This window comes from Suricata suricatta, chromosome 7 (genome assembly GCF_006229205.1).
Source record: "Suricata suricatta isolate VVHF042 chromosome 7, meerkat_22Aug2017_6uvM2_HiC, whole genome shotgun sequence".
Classification (NCBI taxonomy): Eukaryota; Metazoa; Chordata; class Mammalia; order Carnivora; family Herpestidae; genus Suricata; species Suricata suricatta.
The window spans coordinates 138,354,409-138,365,426 of NC_043706.1; the positions used below are offsets into that span (position 1 = coordinate 138,354,409).

General features: G+C 43.1%; 1 protein-coding gene across 1 annotated transcript in view; it reads left to right on the forward strand.

Annotated features, from left to right (window-relative positions):
• The first annotated feature begins 79 nt into the window (after window positions 1-79).
• The window catches only part of MAP3K4 (mitogen-activated protein kinase kinase kinase 4), a 77,563-nt gene continuing 66,624 nt past the window's right edge, over window positions 80-11,018 (forward strand). The window contains exon 1 of the mRNA XM_029943266.1: window positions 80-273. Within this exon, the coding sequence (XP_029799126.1) occupies window positions 204-273 (70 nt within the window). The 5' untranslated portion in view covers window positions 80-203. The remainder of the gene's footprint in view (window positions 274-11,018) is intronic.

Consider the following 11,018-nt stretch of genomic DNA (forward strand, 5'->3'; position numbering starts at 1 on the left):
CGGAAGCGCGGCGGCACGTGGCTCGGGTGGGAGCGCACGCGCAGCGGCGCTGAGGGTTTTCTCTGCGGCTTGTGTCCCGTAGGCAGCAGTGTGCGCTGGAAGATTCCGCCGGCCGCGGCGTCCAGTCCGACCCCGAGGACTTCTCCGATGAACCCGGCGCGGAGACCCTGGACGGCGCCTCCCCGCCCAGCACCCCGCGCCAGATGAAGCGCATGTCGGCCAAGCACCAGAGGAGCGGCGCGGGGAGGCCCGCGGGCCGGCCGGGGGGCAGAGGTGAGGCGGGGGCTCTCGGCGGTTCCTCCTTCTCTTCCAGCTCCTCTTAATGCTGATTTAAATTTCACGTCTTCAAGTTTGACTCATTACCACTAGCGGTGTTGTTCATAAAGGAGAAAATAATCCCGAGACAGAAAGTTTGTCCGAGTACCGGTGAAAGCCAGCGGTGTGCGGCCTTTGTGTTCCTTCTGGCACGTGCGAGAGGCCGCGTGCGACTCAGCCAGGATGGTACTGATGGATGAGATAGACGGCCTTTAAAAAATTTTTTTTAACGTTTATTTTTGAGGCGCGAGTGGGGGAGGGGCAGAGAGACAGAGACAGGATCTGAAGCAGGCTCCAGGCTCTAAGCTGTCAGGGCAGAGCCCAGCGTGGGGCTCGAACCCATGAACCCTGAGGTCATGGCCTGAGCTGCAGTCAGACGCTTCCTGAGCCACTCAGCCGCCCCGATGGCCTTTTTTGTTCTTTGAATCTCTAGCTTTTGTCGTCTAGACTTGATGTGTGGGCAGTTGGGGAGAGGCAGAGCCGGGCTTCCCTAAGCAGCCCCCCGCCGTGTGCTCTCTGTGGGTGACGGTGACCTGGCCCTAAGCGTGTGTGGCCTCCTTCTCGCAGGGCCCAGTGCCTGGATGGTAGCTACATCTCATCACCGCAGACGTTCTAGTTTTCTCTTTGTTTAGAATCTCAGAGCCCAGATAAAGTTCTGTTCCTAGAAGCTGGGAGTGTTTTCCGTTTCATTTCTTAGCTTCCTCAGCGTGACACGGCTGTCCTTTTCTGTGGCAGATAAATCAAGTCGTGCCACCCTGCTGTCCCCTGGTTCCTGCTTCCTGGCTTAGACTCTCGGCTCACCGAAGCCTTAAGGGTTTAGCATTTCTGTTAATTTCCGCAACCCACTTGTCCCGAAACTGATCTCCTTGTAGCTTTTTGCAATTTAGTCGTCAATTGCTGCACAAGATAGAGATTTTATTCTTTGTCTTATCTGAGAAATTTCCCCTGTCACATGCTCTCCATTATTGACATCGGGCTCATGCCCATTTCTGCATTTCTTTGGCCTGTGTTCTTCCTTTTTCTTCAGCCAGGTTCCCCTTCCTACAGACTTCTTCCACATACCGACCTCTCATGGCTGTAAGTTGGCAAGTTCACTCTGTGTCCCTGTCTCAAGAACCAAGGCAGGGGAGAGAAATGGATTTGTTTATTTGCTTGAGTGAACTCTTACCCGGGAGAAGAATTCCTAAGCAGTAAGTAGTCTTTCTTTTACACAGGGCAGGTGATTTTTTACTTTATTTTTTTAAAGAAATTTAAAAATTTTAAATCATCTCTATACCCAACGTGGGACTCGAACTTACAACCCCAAAATCAGGAGTCACATGCTCTACTGACTGAGCCAGGCAGGCAACCGATTTTTTACTTTCTTTTAAAACTTTATTTGAACCGGGATGTTAACTGTGACCTGTACTTATTACCCCGTTTGGAAACCAATAGCTTTCCATTGCAGTTTCTCGTCTTTAAAATCAATCCTCATTAACTTCCTCAAGGATGTCTGTAGAAGCTTCTGTCTACAGTACGTGTCTGTGACGTAGCTTCTGCTGAATTAGCACGTACTTGCTTCGAGGTGGGAAAACTGAGAAGATGCCTGTAGCACATCTGCCTTTTCTCCACTCGTTGGTCCATACGGCTTCAGTTTGTTTTTTTCTATTATTTATTTTTAATAAATAATTTTAATGTTTATTTTTGAGAGAGAAAGAGAAAGACAGAGTGTGAGCGAGGGAGGGGCAGAGAGAGAGAGGGAGACACAGAATTGGAAGCAGGCTCCAGGCTCTGAGCCGTCAGCAGAGTCCAGTGTGGGGCTTGAACCCGCAAATCAAGAGATCATGACCTGAGCCAAAGTCGGAAGCTTAATGGATTGAGCCATCCGCGCGTCCCTATTTTTTCTTTATTTTTGAAGTTTATTTATTGATTTTGAGAGAAAGAGAAAGAAAGAACCCCAAGCAGTCTCCACACTGTCAGCTCAGAGCCCAGTCTGAGGCTCAAACTGTGACATCGTGATCTGAGCCGAAATCGAGAGTCGGATGCCTAACCGACGGAGCCCCCCGGGCGCCCTGGCCCACACTACTTTAGAGTAGGAGTTGAAGGCATAATTCTCGCATTTTATAGATTGGGAAACTGAGGCCTGGGACTTTTTAAAGAGACTGTAAGGCTAGAAAGCTTGAGATAGCGACAGGAGTATTTTTAGAAATAGTTCTCCTGGTACTTGATTTGGACTTTTTTTTAGTACAAGCAGCAGATGGTAAGTTTACCTGAATACAGCACTTGAGTTAACTGTCTTTCAGTAATCAGAAAAATAGTTACTAGGTATTTGCTGAACTCCTACCGTCCTTCTGGGATGTGTGGGAGGTAGAAAATGGAAGGTTGTCTGCTTTTCTCCTCAGTTTCTTTCAGTTGTTTATTTCATAAAATTAAAGAATTTTAAATCTGAATGGGGTCTTAGAGACCACTTACTCCAGTTCTTGCCATTTTTCAGGTAAAGAAGTGAATGGCCATACGTCTTCATGTTAGTTACTATTTATTTAAGCTTAATTTATTTATTTTGAGAGAGCGAGAACCCTGGGCAGGCTCCGCCTTGTCCGCACAGAGCCTGACGTGGGGCCCTACCTTACAGACCTTCCCTGGGACCGTGGCCCGGGCTGGGATCGAGAGCCAGACGCCACCCAGGTGCCCCGCCATGCGTCTGTTGGCTTGTACCTAACAGCAGGCCTGGGAAGCCAAAATCCTTAATAACTTAGCCTTTTTTCTTATTGTGGAAGATTACGTGTTTGTTGTAGGAAATTAAGAAACGCAGATTAAAAGAAATAAAGGCACCAGTAAACCCACTCCGCCGAAATAATAACTTTTTCCGTCTTTGGCGAGAGCCCCACCTCCCATGGGAAGCACGCAGGGAAACAGCGGGGCACTCTTGGGGGTGAAGCTGGGAGGGAGCCTGGCGAGGAGAGACTGCTTCCAGCCCCCACAGGAGGCGCCCAGGGCTTCTGGAACAAGTGACATTTGTGCTGTGACCTGAGGGCTGAGTCAGGGAGACTGATATTTCAAACGAGTGTGTGATCCATGATAATATATTAGTGCCTCAGTATTTCCAAGAGCTTTTAGAATTAATTGGGTTGGTCACCTTGATTTTAATAGCTCTCCAAGGAACTACGAACTGGTGCGTTCTTTCCTCCTCACTGCCACAAGCAGAGGCGCTCTGACCCACACTCTTCGCCTTAGAACTGCAGTCTGGGGGCGCCTGGGTGGCTCAGTCGGTTAAGCCTCCGGCTTCGGCTCAGGTCAGATCTCACGTTCGTGGGTTCGAGCCCCGCATCGGACTCTGTGCTGACAGCCAGCTCAGAGCCTGGAGCCTGCTTCCGGTTCTCTGTCTCCTCCTCTCTCTGCCCCTCCCCCTCTCATGCTCTGTCTCTTTCTGTATCAAAAATAAATAAAAAATTTTAAAAAAATTATTAAAAAAAAGAACTGCAGTCTGAGTTGGGCTCCTCTTTTTAATAAATGTCACCAATAATGTTTGCCTTTTTCTCGTTATCTACTGCTGTGTAACAGACCACCCCGAAACTTAGTGCGTGAAAGGACAACCATTTGATTGTGCTCATTATTCTGTGGACCGTGTGCTCGGGCAGGTCACAGCTCATCTCAAACCCATTGTGGCTGGAGCGTTAGCTGAAATGGCTCAGTTGGCTGGAGATGTGGCCCCTAAGTGTGGGTTTTCAGGTCCTCTCCACCTGGTGTCTGCTGGGTCCCTGTGGTCCACGATGGCGCCTTACTCACACGTGTGGCACCTGGCTGACAGCTGGCTGGCATTATTCTTTTCCCACATAACCTTCCACGTGGCATATCCGGGGCTTCTTTACAGCACACTGGTCCCTCGGTAACAGGAATTCTTATGTGGCAGCTAGCTTCCCCCAGAGCAAGTGTCATGAGAGATCAAGGTGAAGCTGTAAAGGTTCATAACGCAGGAAGTCACTCACACACCACTTTTGCTGTATTCTTTGGCTTCCTATACATGACTGCCTGAGTTCAGAGTTCAATGTCGGGGGGACCACAGGGCATTTGGGCAGCAGGAGGTGTGGTCGTTGGCCCTAAGGGACTGGCTCCTACCTGCATTGGATATAAAGCTTTAGAGAATGTGTGTCTGGGCAGCCTTACTGTCTTTATGCCTCCAGCCTCTCTCCTTTGTAAATACAGACAACGTCATAAACCTTCCTGAAGGAACATAAGCACGCAAAAAAGAAATTGAGGGCATTATATTGAAAGGAGGTGAGAGTAACTGTTAACAGTTACTTCCTTTTAGTAATGGTAGTAGCCATTGTCCTGAACTGATTATATGGATATGGTTCTTCAAATATTTTTATTATCACAGGCTCAGAATAATTGATCCTAACTTATAGTAGTAACGAACCACTGTCGATTTATTTTTTATAATTGGAAATCCAGTCCCAGACCCCTTTGTAACTAGCCCGCTATAAACTGAGAGTCCCCTTGAGGCCCTCTGCAGGTCCAGAGTATCTAGCACTGTTCACACAACTCAGGAACACACTTTACTCACTTTATGGTTTATTACAAACGAGTCAGGAACAGCCAGATGGAGGAGGTGCACAGGGCAAGGGGCGGGGCTGACCTAAAACTTCCGGGTCCTCTCGGGCCTCAGCCTCCCACCTCCTCCCTGTGTTCACCAGCCCGGGGGCGCATCACATTTCCTGTTCGAGAGTTTCTGTAGAGCTTCATCTCCAGACTGCCCCCTCTCACCCTTCTCTGGGAAGTTAGGATGGCGGGGAGGGGGCCACGGGTTCCAGCCCACTAGCTGCTTGCTGCTTCTGTGACCAGCCCCATCCTGAGGCTTCCTAGGAGCACCCCCAAGTCACCTCTTTAGTATCAACTTATTAGATGTGATTGAAAGGGCCTCCTTATGAATAATAAAAGATACCCCTATCACTTAGCTCTGCTCCAGGAACCTGGACAAAAACCGAATATACTTCTTACAGTACCGCAGGGAGCAACCGCCCGCCGAGGTATGAGGAGATGGCAGCTTGCACACACGGCTGACGGGAGTGTTGATGGTCCCAGTCCTTGTGGGGAAGTCCTTTGTCAGTGCAGCCAGGTTGTGGTTGGTGATGTCCTTGACTTGGCAAATCCACCGCTTGGGAGGAGACTTCAGAGAAGTCCCTGCAAATGCACACCGTAAATCCTGCCAGAAGATTCGTGTGTCATTCACTGTGATTTCCAACCGTAGTACCTGAGTGTGCAGCCACCGACCAGGAAGGACAGTTCAGAACAGCGTCTGACATAGCCGTTGTCTGAGCCGGGAGGGGGCTGGGGAGAGGGGTGCGACTCCAGGGTGAAGGCGAGGTCAGCGTTGTGGCAGAGTTTTATTTCTTGCTTTATATTGGTGGACTTTTAAATGGCTGCCAGTTTAGAAGTGTGCAAAACTATATTTTATCCAATTTTTGCATATCCCTGGGGGTGGTAAAAACATTTTTGTTTTTAAAACATTAACTTCTATTTTTAGAAGCTGTGACAAATATGATAGCAATGTTGTGCTATCTAGGTAAGAACAGTTAGTTCCTGTCACCTAAGAACAAGTCAGCTATGTGACATCCTGACTGATAGAAACTACCAGTTAAGCTCTTGACTTAGCTCCCTGACCAGGCTGCATTTTCATACTCTGAAGGGTAACAGGATCTAATTGTGGTATTAAATTATACTTTTGGATAATGGTAAATAACTGCTAAATTACAGCAATTAAGATTTTAATAAGTTTTGGACAATAATTAGTCATGTATAGCTGTTCTTCTTAAGACTGGTTTAAGATGAGGTAATCAAACTATCTCTTCCTTAAAGTTTTGTTCCTTTCACATAGCAGAAGGAAGTAAATCTAGTTCATTTAACAGTTTAAATAGGTTAGATAAGAATTAAAATACTCAAGCCAAAAAAGTCCTTTTCAAAATGAATCTGCCTTGTAATCAGTATCTGTCCCATTTTTACAGCAGTATTACACTGTACTGCAGTAGCCGTACTACAGAAATAGAACAGAGGCCTCAAGATATTGTCTCAGACTTCGTTCCTATGTGTGCATATATATGTGTGTATGTATATACACGCACACACATACTGATTTCCCTAGGATAAACAGATAACTAGGTATGTGTATATATGTGTGTGTGTAAACGTGGCTTTTTGCTAACAGAAATAGGATTAGCAACTTAAAAATTTTTTTTTAATTTTTTATTTTAGAGACTGTGAGCAGAGCAGAAAGACAGAGACAGAGAGGCAGAGAATCTCAAGCAGGCTCCACGCTTAGCATGGCACTTGATATGGGACTCGATCCCACAGCCCCAGGATCATGACCTGAGCCAAAATTAAGAGTGGGACACTTAACTGACTGAGCCACCCAGGAGCCCCAGCAACTTAAAAAAAAATTTTTTTTTAACATTTTATTATTTATTTGGTGTTGTATGGAAACTAATTTGACAATAAACTACTTAAAAAATAAAATAAAATTGACTAACATTTAAAAAAAAAAAACATTTTATTATTTATTGTTGAGAGACAGAGAGAGAAAGAGATCCTGAGCAGGGGAGGGGCAGAGAAAGAGGGACACACAGAATTGGAAGCAGGCTCCAGGCTCTGAGCTGTCAGCACAGAGCCCGATGCGAGGCTGGAACCCATGAACTGTGAGATTATGACCTGAGCCAAAGTCGGATGCTTAACTGACTGAGCCACCCGGGCGCACCCCCCCCACCAACTTTTTTGAAAGATTATAATACTGCTGTAAAATCGAGCTGATAAAAGTCAAATTCAGTCTATAGAGTTGACCCTCGAACAACTCACGGGAGGTATAAGGGGGCCAGCCCCCCCTGCACAGTAAAAAATGGGTCTGTAACTTTTGAGTTCCCAATAGCTTAATCTCCTACAGCCTACTGGTGACCGGAAGCATTACCGTAACATAAAATCAATTCACTTGTATTTTATGTATGTATTACCTACTACATTATTGAAGTGCAGTAAGCTAGAGGAAAAAAAATGTTATTAGGAAACTTTAAGGGAAAATATTTTACAGTATTTATTGAAAAAAGTCTTTGTGTACTTGGACCACCCTAGTTCAAAGTCTTCTTGTTTAGGGGGCCTGCTGTTCCGTCAGTCTCGTGATTGTTCATTGTTAACCAGAGTGGATGTAAAAATCTGCATTTCAGCTCTTCAGTCTAAACTCAGCCTGATAGTCAAAGTTGTAATTTAGGTTTCCAGGCTACCCTATACAGGCTCACTGTTCAGCCAGACTCTTCTTTTTTGCCTTTGTGTCTTTTCATGAGCTTCTTTGGCATCAAAGATACTCTTGACTTTCTTGCTACCCGTGTTTGAGCTCGGTCCATTCTTCAAGGCCCCGGTCAAGTACATGGTCTTACTTAAAGCCTTTATGGATTATTGCCTGCTGTGATCTATTGTTTAGGACACTCAGTGTCTAACCTTTGCTTGGGGGATTAGTACTGGCCTCTGAGCACCTGTGATCGGTGTAATGGTGGTGTGAGGCACCAACATGGGTTAGGACCCCTGCCCTAACATACACTGTCAGTCTGTGTTCTGTGGTAGTCTTGTGAGGATTATGACAGTTGCTGCACAGCTTCTGCCTTGACAGTGAGGGGATTGAAGAAAGCAGTGCTTCCCAAAATGTGGTGCCATTCTGCCCAGGTTGAATCAGAGACACTGGGAGCGGGCCCAGGAATCCGCATTTTAGCAGGAGCCCATGTGACTTAGTGTTGGCTCAAATTTGAGAACCTTGAGTTTTGTCTCTGAGCCCCTGCAGATTGCTGACATTGTTTGGTAATCCAGGACTTCATTGCCTGAAGGGTCCTCTCACACTTACAGGTGCAGAGCATCCTCTGTGGGTGCTTAATCCTCCAAGAGCTTGAGGAAGGCCGTTGTTTTGGATTTGGACAGTACGCAGGGGGGAGAGCATGGGTATTACAGGGACTTGATAAAGAATACACTTTATACGTATTCTAAGGGGCCAGTTCTAGATATGGATGGTGAGAAAGTTCAGCTGAATGTCTCATTGCTGTTGAAACAGGCAAACTATTTCTTGTCATTGGTTGCTTTTGGTTTGATTATAATTTTTTTTCTTTTCCTTTCATAGTCTTCTGATGAGGCAGGAATTACTGATGATTGGCTGAAGGACAAAGTAACTGTCTGGCAGATCACCTGAAATGGACTGACCAAATCACACCGTTTAATTTATAGCCACTCAGGAGATCAGATGCTCTGTTAGTCTTCCTTAAGTTATTATGAGCTAGTTTTGTAATACAGTGGTTAGAACATGTTATGTAGTACATTCTATATGCTTTTGATTTGTTCTTTTCAGAAGCTGTTTGTATTTAACTTTTTATTAATTGCAGAGGGATTCAGTAATTAATAGAAAGCTAGATAAAGAAACTTGTCCATTATTAATGGGCCTTTAAGTTATTAAAAGTTTTATACTCATGTCAGATTGGGTAAAGACAAAAATATTAAATGCTTGGGAATATTAACTGTGTCTAAACTTACAGGTTCTTTCCCCCCCTTCCTCTGCTCCCTTGCCCTCCAGCACCCTAATACTTCTCCATCTCCCTTAACTGATGGGTCCCTTACGGTTTCATAGAGGCCTACCAGGTCACTGATTGCTGGGAAATACACTTGTGTTTCCTCTGTCCATCACAGATAGATTATTCGGAAAGTATAGCGACTGATAAAATAGGTTGATTTTTTTCATGATAGCTAGACTAGGGTTTAAGTCTATTTTAAGTTTAAATTACATCATTTTAAAATTCAGATGTATCAGTTTCCATTTGTATATTTTTTTTTCAAAACCAACTTTTTTTTTTTTTAAAGGTTTTCTCTTCCATCTTGCGCTTTTCCCAATTTGTTTTTGTGTGCACACGTTGTAGGTCTAAGTAATGAGCCGTTGCTTTATGTTAACATGAAGTTTTTAAAAATTGTGTAATATGCCATTTTGTATGCTGTGAGGTCAGATTAACAAGATTTGTATACAGTCTATAAAAATTAGTTTTTTAGGCTACTAAAGTTTGATCCTTCTATACAGAAAAATGGGATTATGGCATTTGTCCATCTTAAGTCTTTTTAATTATTGAAATAAAGATCAAGGCTGAGAAGTTTTACCTCTTAGTATTTTCATGCTATGAATATTAGCTTCCTAGAACATACAGCATAGATTTGGACATCATGTTTATAGCCTAGTCTTTCGGGATTATGAAAAACCATTCCAGGGACTCTCAGTTAACCCTTTGTTTTCCTTAGGATCTTTAAATCATGGAGCAGAAGAACATTTATGAGTTACATAAGCCAAGTAATACTTTCTCACTATTCACTATTACTTTCAAATTATAAACTGTATGCAGACATTCTCTGGCCATTATCAGTAACATTACTCTGAATTGTTTTATAAAATCTTGTTAGTAACCTAAACCCTAGGCTAAAAACATTTGGTTTTGTTATGTATTTGATTTCTTTGACTCAAAACCATTTATTTGGATGAACATACCAATACAACATGCTCTTCTAGGCCTACAGTGCCTCTCTTCTGTACACATTTCCCGGATGTTCTTACGTACCCTCCTGCTATTAAGGGACGTCCGTGTGTACTGATGACTTCCAAATCGGTCGACATCTTTGGGTTTCTTGCCTGAACTCCAGACCCACATTACTCACCTACAGACATCTCCAACCAACATGGTTGTCCATGTAGTAAAAAGAAAAACTAACCTCATTATCTTTAACAGTGTATGTCATTTTGTGTTTCACTGTAACAGTATAAACTCCTATCTTGAAAAATAACAATAGTGGAGTTAAATTTGGAACAATTGTTAGTTTTGCTGTCAAGTAACCCTTGTTTTACTGAGTCGCGATGGGTGTATTGTGTGGTATGTCAATAAGGTATGGAGAGCACAGTTAAAACATCCAAGGGGAGACAGAGGCCTGGATTGGGCAAATTTTTTATGAACGAGCATTGATAGGCCTTACCAGCTAGAAACAAAATTGTGAAGAAATTTATTGAATAGACTGTATAACAAGTTTTAAGACACTTAGAAGTAAAATAGATTTAAACTAGAGATAAAAATTCCATCATTTAAAAAACATTGGCAATTAAAAACTAATAGTTTTTATATTAAAATATAGCAAATATCTCTGTAGACAGATAAAACCCTTTTTGATGGACCATAAGGGAAATTAAATATAAGGTAAATCAAGCTGGACTTGCTTTTTAGGAATACTTGTTTTAAAATTCTTATTTTAAAACTAATTTAAGTTGATTAGAAGGTAAATTGGTTTTAAACATATTTTCTTCAGTGAATTGACTTTCGGTCTCTTAGTTTGTAACCCGTATAAATATATCATATTTCACCAACTCTAAAGTCATTCTGTAATACGTGTTAAGGAAAAAAATGTTTACAATTGATGACGTAGTGTTTTTATACTTAGAATTTTTATTTTTATTTTATTTTATTTTTTTTACTGAAAGAACCCTTTTATGCTTCTTGATATTTAGATACAGGTTTTAAGAAAGCTATTTATTATTCATGTATATGTATATAAAAGAAAATGTAAATGAAACCTATTAGTTTATTCTTAAAACTTATATCATTTGAATTACAACACATTATAATTTCATACATGTTAAAATACAGAATGTGTATCGTAGATTCCACAAAACCAGTATT